Source organism: Thyridium curvatum (genome assembly GCF_004353045.1).
Source record: "Thyridium curvatum strain D216 chromosome Unknown NODE_30_length_408869_cov_84.441474, whole genome shotgun sequence".
Taxonomy (NCBI): domain Eukaryota; kingdom Fungi; phylum Ascomycota; class Sordariomycetes; order Thyridiales; family Thyridiaceae; genus Thyridium; species Thyridium curvatum.
In genome coordinates, this window is record NW_022156785.1 from 31515 (window position 1) to 55253 (window position 23739).

Sequence of the window (23739 nt, forward strand, 5' to 3'; positions counted from 1 at the left end):
ACGGGCAAAACCGAAGGCATGCAGGTACGTCAGGGTGCAGAGGGCGAGCTTGTCTGGCTGTTGGGACCGTATCATTGCATCAAGGTGGCAATGGGATCGGTAGACTAGCCACAGGCTTCCTCGGTCTCATCCGCCTGGATGAAGATGCGGCGGGAAATGTTGGGGGAACGGAGTAGCTGAATTACATCTCGATCAAGGCATTGTGGCGAGAGCATCTCGATTTGTGTTTCTGCTAATGAGGCACACGACAGTACCACTGTTACCGATAGGACAATAATACCTATCACCATGAATGTCGGATCTTTGGAACCGATAAAGGCGCACCCAGGCTGTACAAGGAAGTCTCGCGATAATGACGACTGATGTTGGCTCTATCCGGCATCCTTCGAGAAGCATACCTGCATTCGTTCTGGGCACTAGGCAAAGAAAAGGCAAGTTCCACGCAATCAGGCCGCGGGATTTTACGGACCACGCTTTGCTATTTAGGTTCTCTTTGGCTCCGACCATCAGATCGGGTCAAACTCTGCTCCACTCCTTGTGAATTACCTGAATGATGACTCAGATGGAAGTGTCGTCTGTTCGCTCGAATGCTCGCCATCCTCTGTTGCTCGTGTTGGATAGCGAGCGGCGAAGAAGAAGGGAGTGCCGTCGAATGAGGACTCTTGTATCTTCATTTTGGAGGTAGCAGGCCGCTTTCGGCCAATCTACTCCGTATCTAGCTCGGAGCCTCTTTCTTCCTCATCGCCCAGCGTTCGAGACACTCTATCCAATAGTATGGGGTGAAGCGTAAGTGCACCGGGATGTTGTGTCCATGCGGAGAAACTCTCCAGCTTGGATTCAACAGCCACAGAGTGGTCACGCAGCCTCTCGTTATTGGCCTGGAGAGAGGGATTACCAGGCAAGGCGTAATCGCTGCTGCTTACGGGCATGGCATGGCATGGCCTGGCAAGTCCTGAATGTCATCAAAAAGTGCTCTGCTCACCAGGAGATTCTTGAGTCATCATTGCCCGACCGACGGCTGAATGGAAATTTCGCGAACATGGTGCCTGCTCACCTGAATAGATCTCCTCAGAGAAGAAAGCAAGCAGACCCGAGAAAAGTCCGATGGGGCCTTTTTCCCTCTTGTCTGTTGTTCGTATGCAAAGCACCTGTCGTCTTCTTTGTCGCTCTCCTTCCCACCAAACTCCGCATGGCTCATTCTGAACGCATCCATCCGGCGAGCAGTTTTGGGTTACGGCGAGGGACGGAGAGCAACCAAAGCTGGCTTTTCATGGGGAAACAGCCGTAGACCAATCAAGACAGTGAACCGTCGAATAGATGAGTTGGAGGAACAATGGGCGGGATCAACCTGTAAATGGGCTTGTCTCAGATATTGCGGCATCCCCAAACGCAGGCTGCACAGTGTGCATACTTTTCAGGCGCCTTGCCCACTGGGCCACCAGGGCCACCACACCCGCGGAAGAGACAGAGGGATTCGACCTGCCTGCCTCGCAAAAGGTAAGGTCTTTACCGCGAGGGTAGCCCGCCTGCGCTGCCTTTTGGGAGACGAGACTGTTTCCCCAAACCTCTGGTGTCAACGATCTCATCTTAACACGCGGGTTCTTCTTTTCTTTCACAACGACGCCCATTTCTCGCAGCCGTATGCATTCGCTGAGCCATCGACACCTTTTTGGGATCAAGACGCGTCGTCGTTCTCTCACACAAGGGTGGGTCTCCAGAGAAACTGCGTAACTGGCAAGGAACTACGGCGGGCGCAACGTGCAGGTACGTGCAGAGTCCGTACCCCTAAGCTGCAGCCAGCGTGCCTGGGCACCGCGAGCTCTCCCATCCACGGTGGCCGGTCTCTTGCAGGCTTCCGCAGTATCCGAGACAGGGCAGGTATTCGTATTCTGGGCAGGCTTTGTAATCTCCGACACGCAGGTGTCGACGATGTTTGGCAGGCAGAGAAGCAACCGACGGCAATGAAATGAATAACAAAAACGTGAAGGGGAGTTCCATTTTTGCAGAACAGCAGCACTGTATCTGGGGGAGCAGGGGCACAAGGCAGTTTGGGCAGGTACCACCACACCGAGTAGGTCAAGCCAGAATCCTGTTGTACATCACGCAGAGGTGACTGACTGGACACCTTGCCATATGCAAGGCATGGCTGCCTCAGGTGTAGGCGGCAGGGGAGAGAGCCATCCAGGCGGGGTGTGTGTCAAGAAGGCAGGTAGGTACCTAGTCGAGTCCAGGTCGAGGTGTCCGGATTAGGTACCAGAATGTTAGGCAGTGAGAGAGGTGTTAGGCAGTTGAGGCAGTCTACCTAGTCCTGATCGACTCCATACTCCGCTGGCGGTGTATCATGGCGAAAAATAGAGCAACATCAAACAGACAGGGGAAAGATCCACGAGAACTGCACGGGCAGCTACCAGACTCTCCAGACTGACAGCATGGTGGAGGCATGAAAGCCCAGACAGTGCAGAGCTGAGCACTGCCTGGCCAGGACTGGAGGGGGGGTTGTCTGAGAGAGGGCTTGATGGGCTATGCGGTAAACAACCTGCTTGCATGGAGCTGAGCGAATGGCTGTGCTCGCCTTCCGCGCGGCACCTGGGCCAGTCAGCCATCATCCAAGATAATACATCCTAATGGCACGGAGGGAAAGTGCCGGCCTGAAGTCAACTAACAGCCTCTACTCGTGCAACTATGATGGGACTATTCACACTTCATTATCGACCATGTATCGGGAGTGTCGTGCGAATGAGGACTCGGGGGCCTCAGGCTCTCAACATCTGTTTGTGCGCTTCAAAGTCAATCCTCAGGGCCTGGTAACCTCCTCATGTTTGTATATAACCATGTGTTTGTGTTTGTTTAGACGGAGGTGAAGCAAAGATCCAGCATCCATCCACACATGAACGGCTCACCAGGCAGAGAGGCGTGATGGATAGACCGGATGGATGAGCTGAGGGGCAATCTGAATGAGTGAGAGCTACCACACCACAGGCTCGCTGTGAGCGGTGTTAGTCAGTGTGTACGAGGTGTGAGAGAGATGGGTGACCCATGAGTGACTCGTCAGGGTGGTGGCTCCCTGTCCATTCGTTACTCCATACGGTCTTCTTGCTCGTCATCGTGGGCCCGTTTCGCACTGGGTCAGAGGGGGCCGGCGAGGGAGGCTAAACCGCTTTCTGGCGAGTCTTGGAGGCGCTAGACAGGGGGGACTGCTGCAAATTGTGGGTGGTTTGGATGGATGAACTGGCAGAGAGTGGTTGCCCGCCAACAAGTGGGCCCTCCTGCAAAGTACCACGCCATGAAACTCTACTTGTATGGGCGAGGTGCGCCCGCAGTAATTGTACGGGGGCTGGCCGATGGCCCAGGTAACTAGCCCACGCAGCCACTAACTGCTCGAGATCCGATCGTCGAGAGGGAAGAGCGAGGGGACTGGGAAGGACAAGCAGACAGCCAGCCAGCAGAAGCAAGTCCCAGTTTCGTAGTGTAGTCTCGTCCACCCATCCTGCCATCCTCGCGCCCACCCCCAGAGAAAATCCCCAATTTGGCCGGCATCATTCAAAACTACCAGCAGTCCCATCTCCCGGTGTTGCATCTCCTCCTCTCCCCTCCCCTTATTATCGAACAACAGCTGTCCGCCATGTTCGAATACGCCATCTAGAAGACCGGAGCGACTCGTTGTAGTCTGCCTGAGAGATTAACCCATTGTACTATTCTTCTCCTTTGCAGCTTTGGATCCCGGTTCATTGTCGACACTTTTTCCCTTTCTATTTTCCTCTTTATACCTGCCTCCAATCTCATCCGACTCGTGTCTGTCTGTGTGTGGCCTGGCCTGTTTGCCTGGCACCTTCACCTTCAGTCTCATCAGTCTTCTCTCGCGTGGCATTGACTTGCACCTGCGACAAAGAACAAGAGAAAGGAAAAAAACCAAACGTCGGGTGACTATTCCAGCACTCACAACAACAAACCGCACCAGCACCTCACCTCCGAACAGCCTGTCCTGATCCGCTATATCTGGTCATTTTCCTATCCTCTTCTTGTGATCACTCCCAGACTGTAAAAAGTAGGGAACGAGAAGAAAAGAGGCAAAAAGACCGGATTTCGAACAAGACTCATCATTTCTTTGCCCTTCGTGATCTGAAATAGGGTAAGTCGATACCATTCTTGTTCATTCTCACCTCTTCTTCCCTCCCGGCGGCCAAGACGTCTTCTTTTTCTAGGCATTATTCACAAGTACTGCTCACTCACCCCACCCGACCGTCTTCTCATGCGCATATTCACTCATTCATCCCTTCAATTTCCATTGCACACTGATTCACTCACCTACCCTTGGCTTTCTCCAAACTCACCGGGCCACTCCTCACTCGATATGCCTTGGCTGGCGGTGGCTAAACGAATCCCTCTTCCCCTGCCTCTTGGCGGGGTGGGAGAGGGAGGACTTGGGTGTGCGCGTGTGCCGTGTTAGTCAAACAGTCTAGCCCAGCGAGTCAACCTTTCACACTCTGTTTATGGGGGCTCCGAAGCCAAGCTCCACCTTTTCTCACGCCGCTCCCCCCTGCCTGTCTCCCATCCCATCTTACCCAGCCTGCTCTCGCCCTCGTGTCGCCCAATCCGAGGACTCATCTGGCCTGCTCGGTCGCAAGCCAAAAACTTTGCGCTAGTCCTCGCCACAACTCTGCCCTCCGGAAAGGGGGATCCATTTTCAGGCTCCCACCCGCTCCAGTCCCTCTCCCCTACCCAGTCACACCACGCCCATAGCAAACCACGATTGTTTGGCACCGTCACCAGTTGGAGCCACCTGGGTCTTCTGCCCGTCCCCCTCCACTCTCTCTCTCCCCCGTCAGTTACCGCCCGCCGGTCATCGCTGTGAATCGTCCTCGCCACTGGTGCCAAACATCCGGGCGAAAGAGTCATCCAACACACTTTGAGTCGTTTGGGCCATGTCACTTACACGCTATCTCTCAGGTCCTGCTCGCCCCTGAGGCCACAGTACTCCAACAAAGAGTCATCAGTCACACTATCTCCTCTCATTTATTTCAGACCTCACCTCCCCAGCATCCTCCGTTCTCGCCCCGTCCACCCGCGTCGCCCTTCGTCGGTTATCTACCTATCCTCAACTCCCTCACCCTACCCTCCCATCGACGACAACCCCAACCCCAACCGGCCCTCGCCCACGCCACACACACAGCCGACCACCCGGCCTCCGAAAACCACCCGTATCCAAATCTCCGCTCCTCGTTTTCTTCAGTCGTACATATGGTGGCTAGGTTCGTCTGAGCGCTAGCCTCGCCGTACCGACTCGACACTCTCCGCTCTTATGATCACGACAGTGTTGTCAACGATGCATTTTGCACTCACTACTTCTACCACTCCAGTCGCCAGCCTCGCCCTGTTCTCCGGTCTGATCGTTCGTGAAAGTCGGCTCAAGACGTCTCTGTCTAACTAGCCTTCTGCCTTTCTCGATATCTGTCCCTTCAGCAACCCGCGCCCATCTCATGCCGGTTGTTGCAGGACTCGTGTCTCGATAGGTTCACGATTTTGTCTACTGCGAAAACGATTTATCGGCAACTCTGCTTGGCGGCGACTGGAGGCATCTTTCTGGGGACCACTTCTACCCACGCTAAACCAAGATGAGGCACGACGAATATGATTCGCCTGCCTTTATCAGCAACACCCTTCACCTGCATAACGCGCCCAATGCGCCCTACTGTTCTTCACTAGCGACCTCAGCCTCAGCCTCGTCCGGCTCTGTCTGGTCTGTCGCATCCTCTCAGAATTCCCTCGACACGACTATTTCCGCGCCCACCTCCGACTGCGACTCCCAGTTGGCTTTCTCTTCTCAACTTTCCGACGCTTCTTGCGCGCCAGCACGCAATGTCGAGACTGTCCCATCCGAACTTCGAAAGAACCCTCGCCGGACCAGCCACTCGGCAACTTCGCGCTCCGGATGCCCTCCGCAACTAGTTCGACAGGTCGACCGAAAGGTCAACTTTGTTGACAACCTTGTCGGTAAGCCATGTCAGGTCACAGCAACATCCCGGCTTTCGTGTGTTTAACCTTGTGTTGTTCAGATTCATCGACGCAGATTGTTGAGGCCATCTGGCCAACCTCGTCGGTCATCTGTCGTAATGATGGCGGGAGCAGCGGCATGCTGTCTCTGCGCACCTTCATCCAAGAGACGCTTCGCAGATCTCGTACCAGCTACTCGACGCTGCAAGTTGCTCTCTATTATCTCATCCTGATCAAGCCTCACGTCCCAGACCATGATTTCACCATGGAACAGCCCGAGGATTCCCATGCCACCCGCGCCCTGCAGTGCGGCCGAAGGATGTTCCTTGCTGCTCTGATCTTGGCCTCCAAGTATCTGCAGGATCGTAACTACTCTGCCCGAGCGTGGAGCAAGATATCCGGCCTGGCGACCCAGGAAATTTTCCAGAACGAGATGGCTTTCCTTCACGCTGTAAACTGGAGCCTGCACATCACTGAGGAGGTCTACAATCGTTGGACCGACTGTGTCATGCGATTTACCCCTCCACAGCCGCCTTCGCCCGGCGGTGCTGCTCAGCTGCACTTCGAGCGACAGTGCGACGACTTCAAGAAGATCATCTTGCAGCTCACCCCCGAGTTGGACAACGTGGACGACCTGGCTCCTTGTACGCCCGCGTCTGCCAAATCGCATGACTTCTCGGTCGTCTCCCCAAGGTCTCTCCTTTCTGCCAGGTCCGAGCGACCTTGCTACTTCGGGTATGAAGCGGCCGACCAGGCCACTCCGATGCCCAAATCGTTTGGTACGCCTCTGCCTATGGAGCCTCATCCGGCTGCGGGATACACTGCCGGTCGGGTGGCTCCGGCACTAGGCCTTCTACCTACGCCGAGGCTCACGCCTCAATCCGCTGAACTCAGCACTCCTGCCGCGAGTGCTGCGACCACTATTCTCGGAAAGTCGTCGTCGATGGGCCTGGCACTGGCGCAAGCCTCGCAGTATCATGCGACCCAAGCTCTCGACCGGTGGGCTGCCCCACAGGACACATCTCCGCAGGGTTACTTCACGACCCGCCGTTCCTCGCTCGCCAACTCGATCTCCACCGCTTCTTCTCCCGAGTCAATGGTTTCGGATTCGTCCCGAACTTCACGCTCTTCTTCCATCTCATCTGCTTCTTCGCTGGTCAGCGCGCCGTCAACCAAATTGGATGTTCAGGCGCGATACCGGTATGCGAAGCTTTGTGGTGAGAGGCTGAGCCTGAAACCTACTGTTGCCTCGGTCCCAGAAGATTACGAGGAGAACCGTATCAGCTCGTCTCCCGATTCTTACACCGGCCCGGTGGCTAAGGATATGGTTGACATGTCGCTGGATACTCCCCTGGCACAGAGAGAGCGCGAGATGGACGACGCCGCCCGAGCTCTGCAAGATTTGCACAACTCTCACCGCAACCTGCCTGCTCAGCAGCAGCCTGTCGCCGTCAAGGCCGGCTCAAAGCGCAGCCGCCCGCTGTCTATGGACAACTCGCTCCAAGACAATGTCCGCGACATGTTGAAGGGTCAGCTCACTCGTGAGCGCTCGTGGCCCGATACGTTGGTGCGGCCTAGACTGGAAATCCGCACAAACTCTGACAGCCAGCAAATCCCTGTGAGGGCAAATCTGAACGAGGGTCGCAAGCGTGTCTGTTGCTCCGCCGAAGCCTTCCAGCCTTATGGCATGTCCTCACTCCACTCCGCTATGGGCGGCGTGGGCGGACCTGGTATGTGGGCTGGTATTCTCAACTAGGCTACGTACGACCGGCGATTTTCCCGAGGCTCCGTTACATGACGGAACGGGTGCCCTCCAGCGCAAGCGCATTGCATACTTTTTTCTTTGTCAGAAAGACGGGGACGAGAAGAAGAGGAGAGCAGCAGGGCTTTGATCCCACCTTGGAAGGACATCGAGTTTTATAGACACGAAACCTAGACGCCGGCCAAGGAAGGAGTAAAAGCGTGTTTCGTTTTGCATGCATAGGTTAGGGACCAGGAATGGGTTGGCAAGGTACTCGGCATTTCCAACGGCGCAGTCACGGAGATGAGCAGTAATCATTATATTGTACGATCAAGAAAGAGCTGAGGAGCTTGTATTGCTCGCCCTGTCAAAACACAGCGTCGGTGTTTGGTACCTGACTAGTGTGGGTGATGAAGGTGCGACTGCGGCGGCGACGGGACGAGGGTTGGAAGGGTAATGGGAAAGGGTGCCTCTTGCGCCACATACATCGACAAGGTCTCATTGAGACACGGCGGCCAGTGCCTCATCATGGACGCTGAGGAGCACTCCAATGGTTCCTTTGATACGGGAAGCTCCTGAAAATTGGAGAAACTACGTGTCTTTGATGCTCTCACGAATTCTCCCGGCAGGGGTCTTTGTAGGGTGGAAAGGGCTTTTTTCGACTACCTTTTAGCATGCCGCAAGTCTCTTTGATTAGCTTTTTTGTCGAAGCTAGCAGCGCAAGCTACTACTGACAGTCGAGTTCGTAATGAACAAATTACTTTTTTAGCTAGGGAGCTTGTCGGCGTTCTTCGGTGATTCCCTCCCCCTCTCTCACTTGTCAGGTGAAAGATGTGTGTTTTGCATGCATCTGACTCGAATGAAGCATTCGAACAAGTGACAGGCTGCAATGGCAATCTCGCGCGCACACACACACACACACAACGGGGTCATTTGTCCGACAGAGTGCGCCGGGTGGTGAAGCGTTTCCCCGCGCTGATCTCTCGACCTCGACCTCAACGGAGGCAGAGGCGGAGGCGTGCCAGGGTGCCCGCTAGGCAGGCAGCTGGAGATCAGCGTGTTTCGAAGACCTAAAAAAAACAAGTGTTTTCTCTTCGATGACGAGCACCAAGAGCCCAATCGTACCCAAGGCGGTATGGTACCTAGCAGGCTGTGGGCGAAAGGATCGGTGCGGCGTGACCGAGTGAGTCATCCCACTGCTCGGGATGCAAGACCTAAAACGGGAAGATTCGCTCTAGGTAGGTATCACCGAAGATGGCTTGGTTGACAGGAGGGGCTAAGATCAGAGTTGCGTGTTCCATCAGGCTTCTGGAACGAAGTGGGGTTCGATCTCTCTATTGGTCACGTGCTGGCAGGTAGGTACCTTAAGTCACTGCAAAGGAGGAGGATGACGGGCAGACATTGTGGCCATCGAGGAGGAGCTGAGGAAGGCACGGTAGGTAGGGATGTGAATGCCATTCGATCGAGAAAAATTGCCTTGTTCAAGGCGAGAGGGCGCGGGTTTACCTTCCCCGGTAGGTAGGTAGGTTGGCATACGAAATCTGGATCGCAATGGCACACACACCAAGGGTGTAACTATGTATCTTGCGTCGATTCAATTTGGGCGCGGACACCTGCTGCACGCAACAACAACCAACAAACACCTTTGTTTTATCCTTCCCTTGTCTTCCGATGCAAATTGGGGATGCACATCAGCAGTGAATGGTCTTCACACACAAAATGAATAGAGAACGAACGCCACAGTCATGGGGATTGGCGGCTGATGCACAGAGCCCATTGGACAAGCACTGGAGGGGAGGGGGGGCTTGCTGCCGACCCGTCGTTGTAGGCGGCTAATCCGTGAGTTTTTGGTGAGTTTGTTCTGTTCTTTTCGCATCGTGCAGATAACAGCATAACCCTCTTGGCATGAAGCACCGAGAATGTGACCTCCTCCTCTCTTCCCATTTCTGAAGGAAAAATTGCACGGTCGTGCACATTGTCTTTTGTCGTCGTTATTCCTGGGCGGCTAAAACCCTCCCCGACACGAACAGTGATGTATGCATCGGACGAGACAAAAGTGTCTCTCACTCAACTAGTGCTCGGCGACATCCTTGCACGTCGTGCCATTCGCATACGGAAGCGCCGGAGACCCCCGGCAAACACGACGGCTCCAGGGATCGCAAGGGGCGAGCAAGCCTTGTCCAAGTCTGTATGTCTTAGCTATGAAAGGGCCATTGATTGTCCGGTACGCTTTCCAACGCACGTGTGGCGAGGCACAAATTGGAGACAGGCAGGGAAGGAGGTGTCTTTGAGACAAGAGTTCATTTGCATGCTGGCCGTGATCCAGCGCCTGTAGTAAATCTTACTCGTGGGGAATCTCTACCCACACTACTACTTTTATCATTAACCATTGCAAGAGACCAGCCGTTGAGAGCCGGGGTCCTGACAAACCCATCTGTGGGTTAGACAGTTCTTTCTTGCATTAAAAAATATCAGGTGAAACTCCAAACTCCGCCGCCTGCAATGGTATTTGCGAGACGTGACCGTGTCTCGTTCAAGTCCCAGCCACCAAAGAAAAAGGGATAAGAGAGACCCTTCCAGCCTGTGTCTCATGAGCTACCTTAGCTTGCCGAAGGTTCATTAAACCATCCGGATGACATGGCCCCAGAGGCCCACACAGTCTTGCTGGAGGATGGGTCGGCAAGAGAGCCTTCCGAAATAGACGTACGAGCTGACGACGTGGCGGCGGTCGAAGCTGCGGGCGAGAAGATGGACGTGTACGAAGGCGCCACAGAAGCCGCGTCTGCAGACTGCGTTGTTTCGGACGCCACCTGGCTGGGCGGCGATATATCGGTTGCCGCATCGTCTATGTCTTGGTCGGCCTCATCGTCACCGACATCTTCGTCCTCGGATTCGGATTCGGTGTAGTAGTACTCCGACTCGGGTTTCGGCTCATACATCAGCTGGATGTTGGCACGGACGTCGGTAACGCGCTTGAAGTACGCCCGGATGTACTGGAAGATAGCGATGCGCTCGTGACTCTCGTCTTGGGCCAGCTCGGCAACTCTGGCGACAGCTTGCTCAAAGACGGACTTCGGCCACCGCGTCAGGAAGACGTCGAGCATGCCAAACATGTGGATTAGTATAGCGACATGATCCAGTGACGCGACGTCCATGAGAATATGGTCGAAGCCTTGCCGCGTCAACTGTAATGGACTGTTAAACCACAATCCTCATGATATAGGGATCACAGGGGCAACGTACCTCCCAGCTCTGCTGAGCTGCTATACGCGTCCCGCCGCGGACGAGCCAGAACAAAAGATGCACCTCGTCTTCTCCATAGGGCCCAGTCAGCAAGCAGTCCGGAATCCGAACTCTCGGGTGCATGTCCAGCAGACAGAGTCGGTTCTGGCCTTCGCGATACGTGTCGGCAGGCGTGAGCACCGTGAGCCGATGGATGTGGGCCTCAAAGTCGACCCTGTAACACTCATGTACCGAGTCGACATGGTTTGTGCCCACGTGTTGATGACGGCGGATGATGCGACGGGGCACCTTGTAGAAGTCGGCAAGATGCTGGAACCGCCTCTCCTGGCGAACCTTTCGCGGCTGATTCTCCAGCCATCTCTGCTGTGCCTCTAGAAGCAGGGGTACCTTTGCCCAGCGAAAGCCCAGAATCTCGCTCTGGCGCAGTGCATCTCATGTCAGTCATTATGTGCGTCAGTAGCGGAAGTGTGATATGCGTACTTGTTCTTGGGGACTCCCAGAAAACCGGTCGGCGTCACCGAAGGCGTCCGTGTACTCGCCAACCTCGAGCGAGATGCACCCGAACCACTCATCCCAAGTGGGAGCAAAAGCTCGTTGGATCATCCGCATGAAGACGGCCTTGCTGGACAGTCTGGCTCCCAGGATATGGCTGGCCCGGGTAAGGTTCACATTGCCCGACTCGACGAAGATGCGCTCGAGCAACTCGGTGGGCAGCTTGTCCAGGAGGGGCGAGCCACGCTTCTGCTTCTGGGCAGCAGCATGTTGAGATAGAGACTGCTCCATCCTGCCCACCTTGCGTTTCTTGAGCTGGCGTGGGAGGTGTTTGGGCTCGCCAGGAAGGCGACGCTTGCACCTGACCTTGAGAGGCGTCAGTTCCATGGTGTGTTGGTGTGTGTGTGTGGCTACCTCCCGCGCACTCCTCCACTGATCCCCAAGCCTGCTGAAGAAATTAAGAGGGATACCATCGGGCAAGCCGAGGCAGGTCCGTTTGGTGACAAGAGAAGTGAAAATATGCGAGGAATCTTGTAATTGCATACCAGGCTTGAGGAGGTTCCTCAATAATCGCCACGAGGCGCGCTATAAGAAAAAATAAGCACCTTTTGGTGTCGATGTCGTAGAGTGGGGTCCCTCAATTTCAGGGCGGGCGCTATCTTTGGGGGGTGCTAAGGTCCGCCCGGAAGGTCTTAGGACGAACGCTAAGGAACCGTAATAGCAGGCGGGGCAGGCAGCAGAACAGGCCGGATGGAAGCTGGACTTTAGGCGCTTGCTCGGAAGGTCAGACTCACTAAATTGTCAAGCTATCCGTATGTCGAGGCAAATATGCAACAAGCAGGAAGAGTATAAGATGTGGAAAAAGGCGCATACGAACACGACGACCAGGGTCAATGCAAGCACACGATCTGGAACAAACCGAGGTCGAGGAATGGGAACATAGCCGATGGAGAAAGGAAAAAAGAGAGAGGGGAAGGGAGCACTGGGGGGAAGAAATATCAATCTCCTGCTTGTGCCATCACATTGTGATTCGTTGCAGACGGTGCTTCTTCCGGGGGTGCAGATTAGGTCAACGGTAGGCACGTTGTCAGTTCCCAGTCCCAGTTCCCAGTCCCAGTTCCAGTTCCAGTCCCCCCTCCCGACCTCGAATGCGGGCAGACGCAGATGCATGCAGTCGAGTAGGTAGTTCGTCCCCTTTGCTTTTTCTACCTTCGTTTTCTTGCTCGTGTGCTGCAGCCAGCCACTTGGAACCTCGGCCTGATTTGTGGCTGACTATCCTGGCGAGTCTGGATGGATGGAAATATCGACAAACTCCCCTGTCCTGGCTTGTGCTGTCCTACCCCAGACGCCGTCTAGGCCATCGTCTTTCGTTGATCGCCGACAGTCTCTTCCCGTGTTGAGTTGTCGACGCATACACACATGCAAGTCCCCTTCTCCTCTTCCGACTGGTAGCTTTATAGCCAATCTTGACAGCTCTATGAATGGTGAAGGCGTCTGCTGATGCTGATTTTCGATGCCACCAAAGCGTTGCGTCGATAGCCGATGCTTTGACACGGCCCGACCTCGAGGGCCCCTGTCCGATGTCCCATGTCGCCGAGACTGTATCATGGAATGTAGGATGTACACCGGGCTCGTTCCCCGTAGCGGAGCACGATACCTAGCGCAAATAGGTAGCCCTTCCCGGGCCTGCACCCTGGGTTTGTGGAAAGCCGCGCGTATTGGCATGCACATATATACATGACTTAGTTCTATTGCACCCAGACCTTTCCGCGAGCAATAAAGCCAACCACCTTAGGGCACGAGTCCCAATTGGCCAAATGGGAGGCTGTATTCTTGTGTGCGCGGTGCGCGCCCGTTGGAAACCAACCTGGGCGCATCCAGTCTCCGCATGCCCTCGCACCTAGTGACCTAGCCGCCGCTTCGCTAATGACCTGGAAGGCTTAGAGCACTCTTGTTATTACAGAGGAGTGAGGAACTAGAAACGGGCTACCTACTTGTAGGTGCCTAACCTACCACTAGTGGCCCGCGATGTAGGCTCAAGCTGTAGACTGTAGACCCCAGTGCACGGCCACCGTGAACATACGAACGGTGGACCCACATTCGCGAGGCCCTGTCTCCAAGTCTCCCCAAAAGATTTCCTCACCAAACCTGCCGATATCGTCACCCACTGCATCCGCGCGCCGCATCCGCATCAACGGCAACACACCACCACCCAAGGCCCGACCTGCGAAGAACCCGCAGCTGGGTGTCTCGGGAAGCACACCGTCGGCCAAGGCACACGGACTAACTGCCTGTGTGCGCGATGCCGCCTCCACCCTCGTCAGCCCTGACTTCGCCCGTGCCTTCACACACCCTCCTCAGGTTCCTCCGGTCCCAATCCGAGCAACTCTTTCTCGGCATCGGCCCTGTCCCGGGAGGAAGCCCTCTGCGTCGCATCCAAGCGCGAGCTTCAAACTTTCCTCAGCAATGCATAGCCTCGAGGTCGCCAGCGCAGGCTACGACGAGGCCGCTGTGCACCTCCGTCGCTAGGCGAGATGCCGTGATGCAGGCCGGCATCTGGGACCTCGACTCCGTGCTCCCCAAATCCATGCGCAAGTATCGCTCCAAGCTTGCCACGACGACAGATCAGCCAGAGGTCAGGAGATACGGGTCTTGGAAATGCAAGGACGGCTCGGAAAACCAGGAGGTCTGGCATGAAAGGCTGTGGGGTTCGCGGGCGAGGCGCGAGATCAACCCTCTGCAGCCCGATGACCTACCCCATTCCGAGAGCCTGGACGACATGTTCATGTTCAACTCGAGGAGACAGCTCTCTGCCAAATCAGCTCTCGAGCCTCGACTGCGCTGCACCGAAGTGGACGAGAACGGCAAGGTTATCTTGGTTGATGGCGAGTTCAAGAAGAGCGAACTGATCGCAAAGGTGAGAACACAATCCCTCGGCCAGGGAGGGTGCTCGTGAGTCTTGAGATGGTCAATTAACTTTGTATCTTTTCAGTATGGCCTGCTGCCCCGAGATCTCCGGAAGATCGACTCGTCCAACCTTCCGCACATCCTTGTGCGCCCCGCTGCTATCCTGCTCAACCTACTCCACCTCAAGGTCTTGATCAAGCACGACCGGGTCTTGTTATTCGACGTGTACGGATCCAAGACCTCCTACCCGCAGTCGGCCTTCATGTACGACCTGCAAGGCAAGCTGCAGCAGAAGCAGGCCCCGGGTGCCGGCGGCCTTCCCTACGAGTTCCGCGCACTAGAGGCGGTTATGATGTCGGTCACTACAGAGCTGGAGGCCGATTTCGAGACGGTGCGGGAGCCCGTGCTGCGCGTCCTCAGCGAGCTGGAGGAGGACATCACGCGCGACAAGCTGCGGATGCTGCTCGTGCTGTCCAAGAAGGTGAGCACGTTCGAGCAGAAGGCCAAGCTGGTCCGCGACGCTATCGACGAGCTGCTCGAGGCCGACGACGACCTGGCGGCCATGTACCTGACGGAGAAGACGCACGACATCTACCGGGGCGAGGACGACCACACCGAGGTCGAGATGCTGCTCGAGTCTTACCACAAGGTCTGCGACGAAGTCGCGCAAGAGGCCGGCAGTCTGGTGTCGGGCATCAGGAACACGGAGGAGATGTGAGTGCACCCCTAGTACAACTCATCGATTTGTGACTTGTGTGAGGGTGGGGCTATTGTTTGCTAACTCTGCGGACCAAAATTAGTATCCGGGCTATCCTTGACGCCAACCGAAACTCGCTGATGCTGCTCGAGCTCAAGTTCAGCATCGGCACGCTGGGTCTCGCGATGGGCACGTTCCTCGCGGGCTTGTACGGCATGAACCTCGAGAACTTCATCGAGGAGACCAACTGGGGCTTCGGCGCCGTCACGGGCGTCTCCGCGCTCTTCTCGCTCCTCGTCTGCTGGTACGGCCTGGTCAAGCTGCGCAAGGTGCAGCGCGTCAAGTTCGGCGCGGACAACGGCGCGCGCGTCGGCGGCGGCGGCGGCCTGGGCATGATGATGAAGCGGGACGGCGGCAGCGCCGCCGGCAACTACCCGCCTTTCCTGCTGGAGCAGGGCGCGACCGAGATGCTCGAGGCGCGGAACCGGGAGAGGCTCCAGCGGCTCCGGGTCATGCGGCAGATGTCGTCGTCCAAGAAGAGGAGCTGGTTCTGAGTGAGAGAGGCCGCATCTTTTTTCTTTTGGTCGACAAATGTACGATGATGGATTGTGGTCGTGTTATACATGCATGCGTGTGGCGTTTGATGGCGTTTTCCTTCAGAGGGTCTGGGGATTTTACATTTCCCCACCACATAGATACATTAGCTAAGGCGACGCGAGGTAGGCACGAGAAGAGGATGCTCTTCGCATAGTGCGTCTCCCTCTCGGCTGTATTAATGTCTACACACTCTTCTCACACTCGCTTGCCTCTACTGTTGTCACGATGACTTCCTGGTCTGGTTCTAGAGAGGGCCCAGGGAACTCCAATGGCTTCAGGCAGTGCGGGGAAGCCGTGAAAGCTAGGTAGGCTCATGTGATAGCTAGCCATCAAGTAAACCAATGACATAGCCGGCATGCCCCTGTCTACGCCAAGATCTAGATCTCCAAAGTTTTGTTTGTCCTGATATCAAAGTGTGGCGTCATACATGCACTAGCACACCCAAAGCACGTCACGCATAATAATTTCAGAGTACCAGAGTAAATGGCTGACTGTCCGCAGTCTTGGGCGATTGCATTGCATAACACCTGTGGGTGTCTCCAGCCCACCCAACGCTATCTTACACATCGAGTTGATCCAGCTTTCTGGTGCATCTATCTACCCCAGAGGGAATCACTGCCCATCTCTCGCCGATCAAAGACCCTGACCGGGTTCCTAGTCCTCATCAGACTCCGAGTCGTCCTCCGAGGGGGGTCCGGCGTTTCTCTTGGCCTCGGCAATCATGGCGACCTCCTGCTGGACCTCATGAACGACACAGCGGAGCTCTTGAAAAGAGAGTGACATCTCGATGTCGTCGGCGCCATTGTAGGCGTGGGCGGTGAAGGGAGCAAACTCATACAGCGAGATGGGGATGGTCTTATCCGTGATGACAGGGGTGCCGTCGCAGTGTTGGATTTTCTATGAGGAAGAGAAGATGTCAAAAGTCAGTAAAAAGTGAGTGGTGATTGATGTGCAACAAGCATACCTCCTGGTTGACCTCCTGAGACCAGCTCCAACTACGCTGGTTTCCGTCAGGTCCGAGGCCGTGCTGGAGGATCTTTGAGCGCCAGACAGATACAGTCGCCTCCTTGGAATGGACGTGGTCGGGATAGTCGATGTTGATCACGAGCGCGACTTTGCCCTTGGCCTTGCGCATGAGCCTCTCGGCCTTGTCCTTGACCTTTTCCCATCTCTGGCTCACCGAGACCTCGATGATGATGCCGGGAAAAGGGGCGCGCAGGTGACTGAACTGCTCATCGGGCTCGGTGCTGAAGACTCGGATGTTGTTGTCATCGTCGTTGTCGCCATGGCTGGGTCGCATCTTGATGAACTCGAGATCTGAACTTCGCAGGTGGATGATGCCGCGCGCAAAGTCGCCGGTGGGACCATCAAGCTGCTTGATCACGGAGAGCTTCTCGCGGAACAACCTGATGGCCAGCTTGTCGACGGTGAGGGCATGCAAGTGGGAAGTCCTCGGGGCCACAGAGAGGAGGCCCGTCTCCGAGTCGTAGGTGCAGCTACAAGGTGTGAGATGAGGTCTCAGCAAATAGTAAATAAAAAGGAGGAAGAAACGGCCAAAAGACGTACCGAACCTTGCCGCGAACGGAGGCGAACCTGGGGTCGTCGTTGAAGAGTTGCTGTAGCTGGAGGAAATGCTTGGGCCGGAGCGGCAGCTGCGGGGTCTCGACCTTGGATCTGGTCGGGTCGTACCTGGTGGCTTGGAGCTCGAGGAAGAAGGTGTACGCCTTTTCCATCTCGAGGCCGGGGCCTAAAGCGGGGCCGGTGCCTGAAGCGGGGCCGATGTCATGGCCAGGAGACGGGTCGTCGGGTGAAGCGGGGCCGATGCCATGGCCGGGAGACGGGTCGTCAGGTGAAGCGGGGCCGATGTCACGGCCAGGAGACCGGTCGTCAGGACGGTCAGTGCAGGCGTCCTCTGAGGAGTAGGTAGGCATGGCAGCGGTAGTAGCCAGGACGCGGGCAACAGAGCCTGGTGGTGGTGGTGGTGATGGTGATGATGATGATAGGTGGGCAGGAGAGGAACGGAGGGGAGCCTAGGTTGTTGGTGTTGAGGGGTTGTTGGCCTAGGAAGAGAAGAAAGGATTAATTATGTGTGTGGTCGCGCGTGCGCGCACGGGCTAAGGATTAACACAATAATGGTGACTCGTCAAAGGGCGATCAAGATTTTTCATCCAAGGGGCACTTCATATCGACAAGTAGCTGCTGATATCTTGAATACCACTCCACTCACTGGGTTTGATGGACTCAAAGTAAAAAGTAGCCCTTCAGTGCATGTCTGCCAATACTCTGAGAGGAATTTTAAAATACTTCTTCTATCTATCAGTTGGCAATCCCGCAACTCGTCAACTTTTCTTGATCCCAGTTGCGCGTGTGGTGCATCAACGAATTCTCACCACCTCATCACGCTAAGATGACCCTCGCCGTCGCGCTGTCACGTGATTGACCATCTGACCATTTGACCATCCATCAAGGACACCAGCTACCTACCTAGGTAAGGTGCGCATCGAGCCCGTCGGATTTAGGTAGTGGGATAGCCCTGCCGAGTTCTAGGGCAAGGACATGACAAGGATATTGATTGTTAAGATTGAGGTAGCTCCTGATGAACTTCTGTCAACCATTCAGACGCCCACTTGCGCGCCTTGGGTGTGGGTGTGACAGCCGGAGCTAAGCTCCGGCGGATCGTCATTTGCTGCATCTTCCCCAAGCGAGTCGAAGCGACCAAGACAATACGAGACAGAAAAGCAAGCAAGTTGGGATTGGATCTCTGACCCGATCTGATTTGGACTGTGGCGTTCAATCAAAAAGAAGTTGCATAAAAAGCGGGGTGCAAAAGGTGCTAAGGGTGTGGCTTCTCCGCCCTTAGATCGCCTTAGATCGCCCGTTGGCAGGTGACGTCAGTGACGACAGGTGATGGCAGCCACAAACGCCCGTGGTTACCCAAACGAGAACCCCAACGCTGCAAGCGGGCAGCACGATGATGTACGTTTTTGGTCATGACCCGGGTCCCCACCCGCTTGTGACAGGCCTAGCCATTCCTTTTCGTTTTTTTGGCTATCTCCTGCTGGTATGACGATGGTGGTTGGCTCCAGGAGACCAGAGCAGGTATGCAGGGCGGCAGGGGGGTTGTCAGTGGCCAGCAGCGATGAGGTCAGTCAGGTTCAATCTGCCCAAATGGATGGATATATAAACATACCGCCTGGCTAGCCTGTCAACATTCACACCTTCTCGTCCGTCTCTAACCTCATATCCATCCAATTACAATCCTAAATCCAAACAAGCACCACCTCCTAGGTACGAATACCTAAAGAGAATCGATCTCGAACCATACAAACAAACCTACACCACCAGTTCGATACACACACAAATCAGTCATCATGGGTGCCGTCGTCTCTTGTGTATGTCTCCTCTCTTCCTCTCTTCCGAACCTCTCATCATGATTTCAGCAGCTGACCTTGGTGCACTCTACACACAGATTGAGTCCGTCTTCCGAGCCATCGGCTCTGCCCTCATGGCCATCGTCCATGCCATCGGCGCCATCATCATGGCCATCGTTAACGGCGTCATCGCTGTCTTTGACACGGTATGTCATCACGCTCCCGGCACACTCACTTTTTTCGATCATGGAAAGATAAAGAAGAAGGTCGAGGAACACCATTTGCTGACAAGCTCTTCGCTCTCAAAACAGATTATTGGCTGCCTGACTTGCCACCGCATGGGAGGCAGACGGCGTACCACAGGACGCCACCACCGGCACACGACGAGTACTATCTGATTGGCCCCATCTGCCAACCCGCCGTCCGCTGCGGAAGGAAAGGAATTCCACGAGAGGGACAAACTAGTACGGGCAGATGGGATAGTTCCAGATAGGTCGAGCAGGAGCAGTTTCTAGCATGTATTTGTACGGCTCTGCATTTCTCATTTACCAATTTTCCCACGCGGGCCTTTTTCGTCATGAGGGATGAATGGAGGAACGCTTGGGCTGCGATAGTTAGGAAACGTTAAAAGATACCCAATCCAGTCTAATACGACGCATTACATGGTCAAATGCTATCTTGACGAAGTTTCGAGACTCGTTCATGTTCATTCAGAATGGTTTATATTTTTTATGATACGTGACATCTAATCTTCATCCTCGATAACATCCTTCTTGAAGAAGGCGTGGATCTGCCGGCCCGCCTCCTTGCCAACGAGCGGCTCCAGCTCGGCCGGGTCCATGTTGGCCACCTCCTTGATGTTCTCCGTCTCCAGGATCAGACTCTTGATGTTCTTGGACGTCACGCCGGGTACGACGCCCAGCATCTCCTGCGGCTCCGTGTTGAACGGCTGGTCGTCGGCCCTCGCGTCCTTGTCCAGCCCGGCCCGCACCGCCGCGATCGGGTCCGGCTCCTCCTCCTGCGCCTTGAGCCGCTCAAAGATCTCGGCCGTCTCGTAGGGGGACGACGACCAGATGATGCGCAGCCGGGGGAACGCCAGCGTCAGCAGCACGATCTTGGACTGCAGGTCCGACGACGTGTTGGTCGGCGCCACGCTGCTGAGGCTGCCCGACAGGTCGGCAAAGGGCTCCAGGGTGAACGACTTGTTCTGGTCGAACTCGATGAGCAGCATCGGGCTGCGGTAGTGCTGGAACATGGCCTCGGCCTGCGCGTAGAGGCGCCCGTCGCGGAAGGACGAGATGAGGTCCGAGACCGACTTGCGCTCCACGCAGACGCTGGGCGAGAGGATGTAGTCGCCCACCGTCAGCATGCAAGGGACGATGGCCATCGACTTGCCGTGCAGCAGGCTCGGCAGGGAGGACCGGAACTCGCGCACGTCGACCACGACGCGCGGGGGCTGCGCCGTCGCCGCGAGCCGGCCCCCGCCCGCGATGCGCGTGTTGATGGTCCGCAGGAACTGCTCCTGCGGGTCCTCGGCGCCGTGCGCGTCCGTCGTCATGACGACGCTCATGCCCGCGCGCTCCTTGATCAGCTTGGTGAAGGCGTCCTTCTCCCTGCGCACCCCGGACAGGTACCGCTGCTCCTCGACGGAGCCGCCGTAGTACATAAAGTACGCCCGCACGTTCCTGTCGCTGTGCGACGACCGGTAGACCTCCACCCGTCTGATAAACGAGGCGTCCGGCTCGTACATGATGACGTAGCGCGGCTTCACCTCCTCGAGCACGTGCTCGTCCTGGTCTCCGTCGTAGGCGTGTATGGCCACCAGGTCCTGCATCTCGAACAGCTCGTAGTAGTCGTCCATGTCTTCGAGCGGGTCCGCCGTGGCTATGACGTCCGCCTTTTGCTTCGCCTCTTCCTCCGTGAGCCGGACCTCGGCCATGAGGTCCGCGACCTCGCCGGGCTTCTCGAAATACTGAGCGATCGACCCGTTCTCCGCCCGCCCTGCCATGAGGCCCACACTGCCGCCCCCGCGCACCCGCCTCCGTTTGTTAGCCGGCGCTCGGCTATTCCTGCTCTGCCCTGTCCGGGGATCCACGGCGTTGTTGAGAGCCTTTTGGTTCTCGGCAAAGAGGGTGGCGCTGGCGTGGGCGAACTCTCGTTTCCACTTGAGGTAGTTCCGTAGCTTTCGCCGCATCATGAACGCTGCCGACGCCTTGACCTCCTCCTCGTCAAAGACGGCCTCGATCTTCTTCTCCGCCTGCGGCCGCACGTGCATCGTCTGCAGGTAGTCTCTCAGCTGACGGCAGGTGTCTGTGTCTCCGCACATGATGAGGATGGTCCCGTTGGAGTCATCTCGCGGCATCGGATCAAAGTAGAGGTCGCGATCGATCTCCTCTAGAACTTCGGCGAGAACGGCCCACTTTGGCTGCTCTTCCAGCACGGGGTGGAGAGAGTCGATGGATGCGTCCGGCCCAGTCTTTTGCTTCCCCGTGTAGACCCTTCGTTTTGCTGTGTCAAATATGGTCTGGGCCGCGTCCAGGAATAGCCAGGGCGACTGGTTCTGTCGAGTAGACCCTGGCGGAGGCGAGTGCGCTGCGTGAATGGTGTCTAGGTGTTGCAGGAATGAGACGGCGTCGAAAGCAACAATCGACTGCAACATGCCCCGAAGCACTGTGAGGTCTCCCACTATCTGTTTCGTCTTCCAGCTGACCCTGTGCCAGTTGGGGTCCAGCTGTCTTCGCACGATGACGTCGAAGTTCTTGAGCAGGGCACTGTCGAGGTTCCAGTCATCCATCTCGAGGCCCGTGTTCCCCTTCTTGAGCTCGTGGATGCTGACCTCGACGCACTCGAGAATGGCATTTTGTATTTGCTTCATGGCATCGGTCATGGGAACCTCGAGCTCGATCACCTCGGCTTTCTTCTTGCCCTCGAGCGACTTGGCGACCGAGATGTGGAAGCGCGGCCAAAGGGACGCCTTGCGCAAGAACAGGTTGCGCATCATGGTGGCGAGAGGGTTGAAGCCGGTAGTGAAGGGGTCAGGGTTGTCCGAGAAAGCCTTGAGGAAGCCGACTTTGTTCTTCTGCCGGTAAATCCGGAGGATGAACGCCTCGAGGGACGTGGCAATGATTCGGTCGGCATGCAGCACGACGATGCCTGTGATGCTCTCCGGATCGAGAAGGCTGGTCAACAGGTCGACCACCAGGATGCGCGAGGTGATGCTGAAGATGCCGCCGTGCGCGTACATCTTCTCCCGAGCGGCGACGCTCGTGAAGTCTGTGTTGACGACGGTCAGGCCCCGGGCCTTGGGCGACATGCTGATGGCGGCATGCTCCGCGAGCGCCTCGCCGATCCAGCCATTCTCACGGTCCTCGGCGTTGAGCACGATGATCAGATTGTTCCCGGCGGCATCGTACGAGTGGAGGAGGTTCGTGACGAGGCGCATGAGGCCCAGGCCCCGGGCGATCACGACGAGCTCATCCTCGGCCCTGAGCTCCTGGAAGAGGCTTTGCTGGTATTCCAAGGGCAGGGAGAGCTTCACCGGCTGCGGTGCCGTGGGCGCGGACATGCGGGGCAGTCGAGCATGCTCGTGGAAGCTCGCGATGTGCGTGTGGGTGGTCTAATCTGCCGGGGAAAGCACGCGCCGGAAGTCGCGACTCTGCAGCGTTGGGCGGCCGGTCCGTCGTCGATGAGCTTCTCGGAGTACAAGCCGAGAGGACAGCGCTGACACCCGGAGCTCTGGTTTGTCGCGCGAGGTGCAGAGAGACTTGTGGTTGTCTGCCTACCTAGGTACGTCAGGGATCTTATCGGGGTGCACCATGGAACTTGGGGAGCCTAGTACGGGGCTAATGCGTGTACAAGTGGTGGTGTGCATACGCTAATTCGATAGGCCGCGTGCTGCCCTGTGGCGGGAAGATTCGTCCACCACAGGCCTCCCGGGTGTCTTGGCCCATCGACAGTCACACGGGACGCCCCAAGACGTCATAATGTTCTGCGCTGGCTGCTGCTCTCAACCAACCGGGCCAACTTTGATCATGTCATGGTTCGTATAAGAAGCCGGATAGCTGCTGGTGTTGTATTCAGTTCTTTTCTTTTCCAGCTACCTGTTTTAGAATCTCCCGGAATCTATCATCAATATCCTTCTTGATTACATTAGACATTCATAAAAAGAGAACAACACAGCATCGCACTCAGCAAACGCAACATGGATTTCAACAAGAATCAGGCCAAGACTCAGCAACAGGTTAGTAGTCTTCAAATCTGCCACTCTTTTTCCTCTGAAATCAGCTAACATGGACTTCCCCTCCTCCCAGCCCGAGGGTGACAAGGGTCTCGTGGACAGCATCAAGTCCAAGTTCCAGGCTCACTCGGCTCAGCCGGGTCCAGCCGTGCCCAAGGACTTCAACGTCGCCGAGGAGGGCACCAAGGAGGAGCGCAAGGCAAAGGCGGAAGAGCTCAACAAGGAGGCTCACATCATGAAATGAAGAGAGATGGCTCCGATCTGATGCGTTCTTTATTTGTATTACCTAGGTAGTTTTCTCGTATGAGGATATGAAATACACGGCGTCTTCTCTTCCTGCGCAGTCCGATCCGAACCATTAGTCTATTTTCGTCGTCTCCGTCTTTCGTCTCCTGCCAGCCTGCTTCTCATGCACTTGCGCTCTTTGAGACAAGGGTGCGTTTTGCTCTAGAGATAGTTACAC

The 23739-nt window shown here is 56.1% G+C and overlaps 7 protein-coding genes across 7 annotated transcripts; 4 read left to right on the forward strand and 3 right to left on the reverse strand.

Moving 5' to 3' along the window:
- Positions 1–5612: 5612 nt before the first annotated feature.
- E0L32_005592 (uncharacterized protein) lies at positions 5613–7747 on the forward strand (the record flags this gene model as incomplete). The annotated part of the gene is made up of 2 exons (XM_031140131.1): positions 5613–5991; positions 6054–7747. 2 exons carry the CDS (start codon positions 5613–5615, stop codon positions 7745–7747), a joined length of 2073 nt encoding a protein of 690 aa, XP_030995603.1.
- Positions 7748–10332: 2585 nt separating this feature from the next.
- Positions 10333–11854, reverse strand: E0L32_005593 (uncharacterized protein; the record flags this gene model as incomplete). The annotated part of the gene is made up of 3 exons (XM_031140132.1): positions 10333–10917; positions 10976–11392; positions 11456–11854. 3 exons carry the CDS (start codon positions 11852–11854, stop codon positions 10333–10335), a joined length of 1401 nt encoding a protein of 466 aa, XP_030995604.1.
- A 1915-nt stretch (positions 11855–13769) lies between these two features.
- On the forward strand, positions 13770–15625 carry E0L32_005594 (uncharacterized protein; the record flags this gene model as incomplete). Its single annotated transcript, XM_031140133.1, has 3 exons — positions 13770–14384; positions 14460–15088; positions 15175–15625. The coding sequence occupies 3 exons, from the start codon at positions 13770–13772 to the stop codon at positions 15623–15625; spliced, it is 1695 nt and encodes a 564-aa protein (XP_030995605.1).
- A 697-nt stretch (positions 15626–16322) lies between these two features.
- E0L32_005595 (uncharacterized protein) lies at positions 16323–17599 on the reverse strand (the record flags this gene model as incomplete). The annotated part of the gene is made up of 3 exons (XM_031140134.1): positions 16323–16565; positions 16633–17164; positions 17235–17599. 3 exons carry the CDS (start codon positions 17597–17599, stop codon positions 16323–16325), a joined length of 1140 nt encoding a protein of 379 aa, XP_030995606.1.
- Positions 17600–19098: 1499 nt separating this feature from the next.
- On the forward strand, positions 19099–19437 carry E0L32_005596 (uncharacterized protein; the record flags this gene model as incomplete). The annotated part of the gene is made up of 2 exons (XM_031140135.1): positions 19099–19245; positions 19351–19437. The coding sequence occupies 2 exons, from the start codon at positions 19099–19101 to the stop codon at positions 19435–19437; spliced, it is 234 nt and encodes a 77-aa protein (XP_030995607.1).
- Positions 19438–19784: 347 nt separating this feature from the next.
- On the reverse strand, positions 19785–22604 carry E0L32_005597 (uncharacterized protein; the record flags this gene model as incomplete). The annotated part of the gene is made up of 1 exon (XM_031140137.1): positions 19785–22604. The coding sequence occupies one exon, from the start codon at positions 22602–22604 to the stop codon at positions 19785–19787; it is 2820 nt and encodes a 939-aa protein (XP_030995608.1).
- Positions 22605–23240: 636 nt separating this feature from the next.
- E0L32_005598 (uncharacterized protein) lies at positions 23241–23520 on the forward strand (the record flags this gene model as incomplete). Its single annotated transcript, XM_031140138.1, has 2 exons — positions 23241–23279; positions 23350–23520. The coding sequence occupies 2 exons, from the start codon at positions 23241–23243 to the stop codon at positions 23518–23520; spliced, it is 210 nt and encodes a 69-aa protein (XP_030995609.1).
- Positions 23521–23739: the final 219 nt, after the last annotated feature.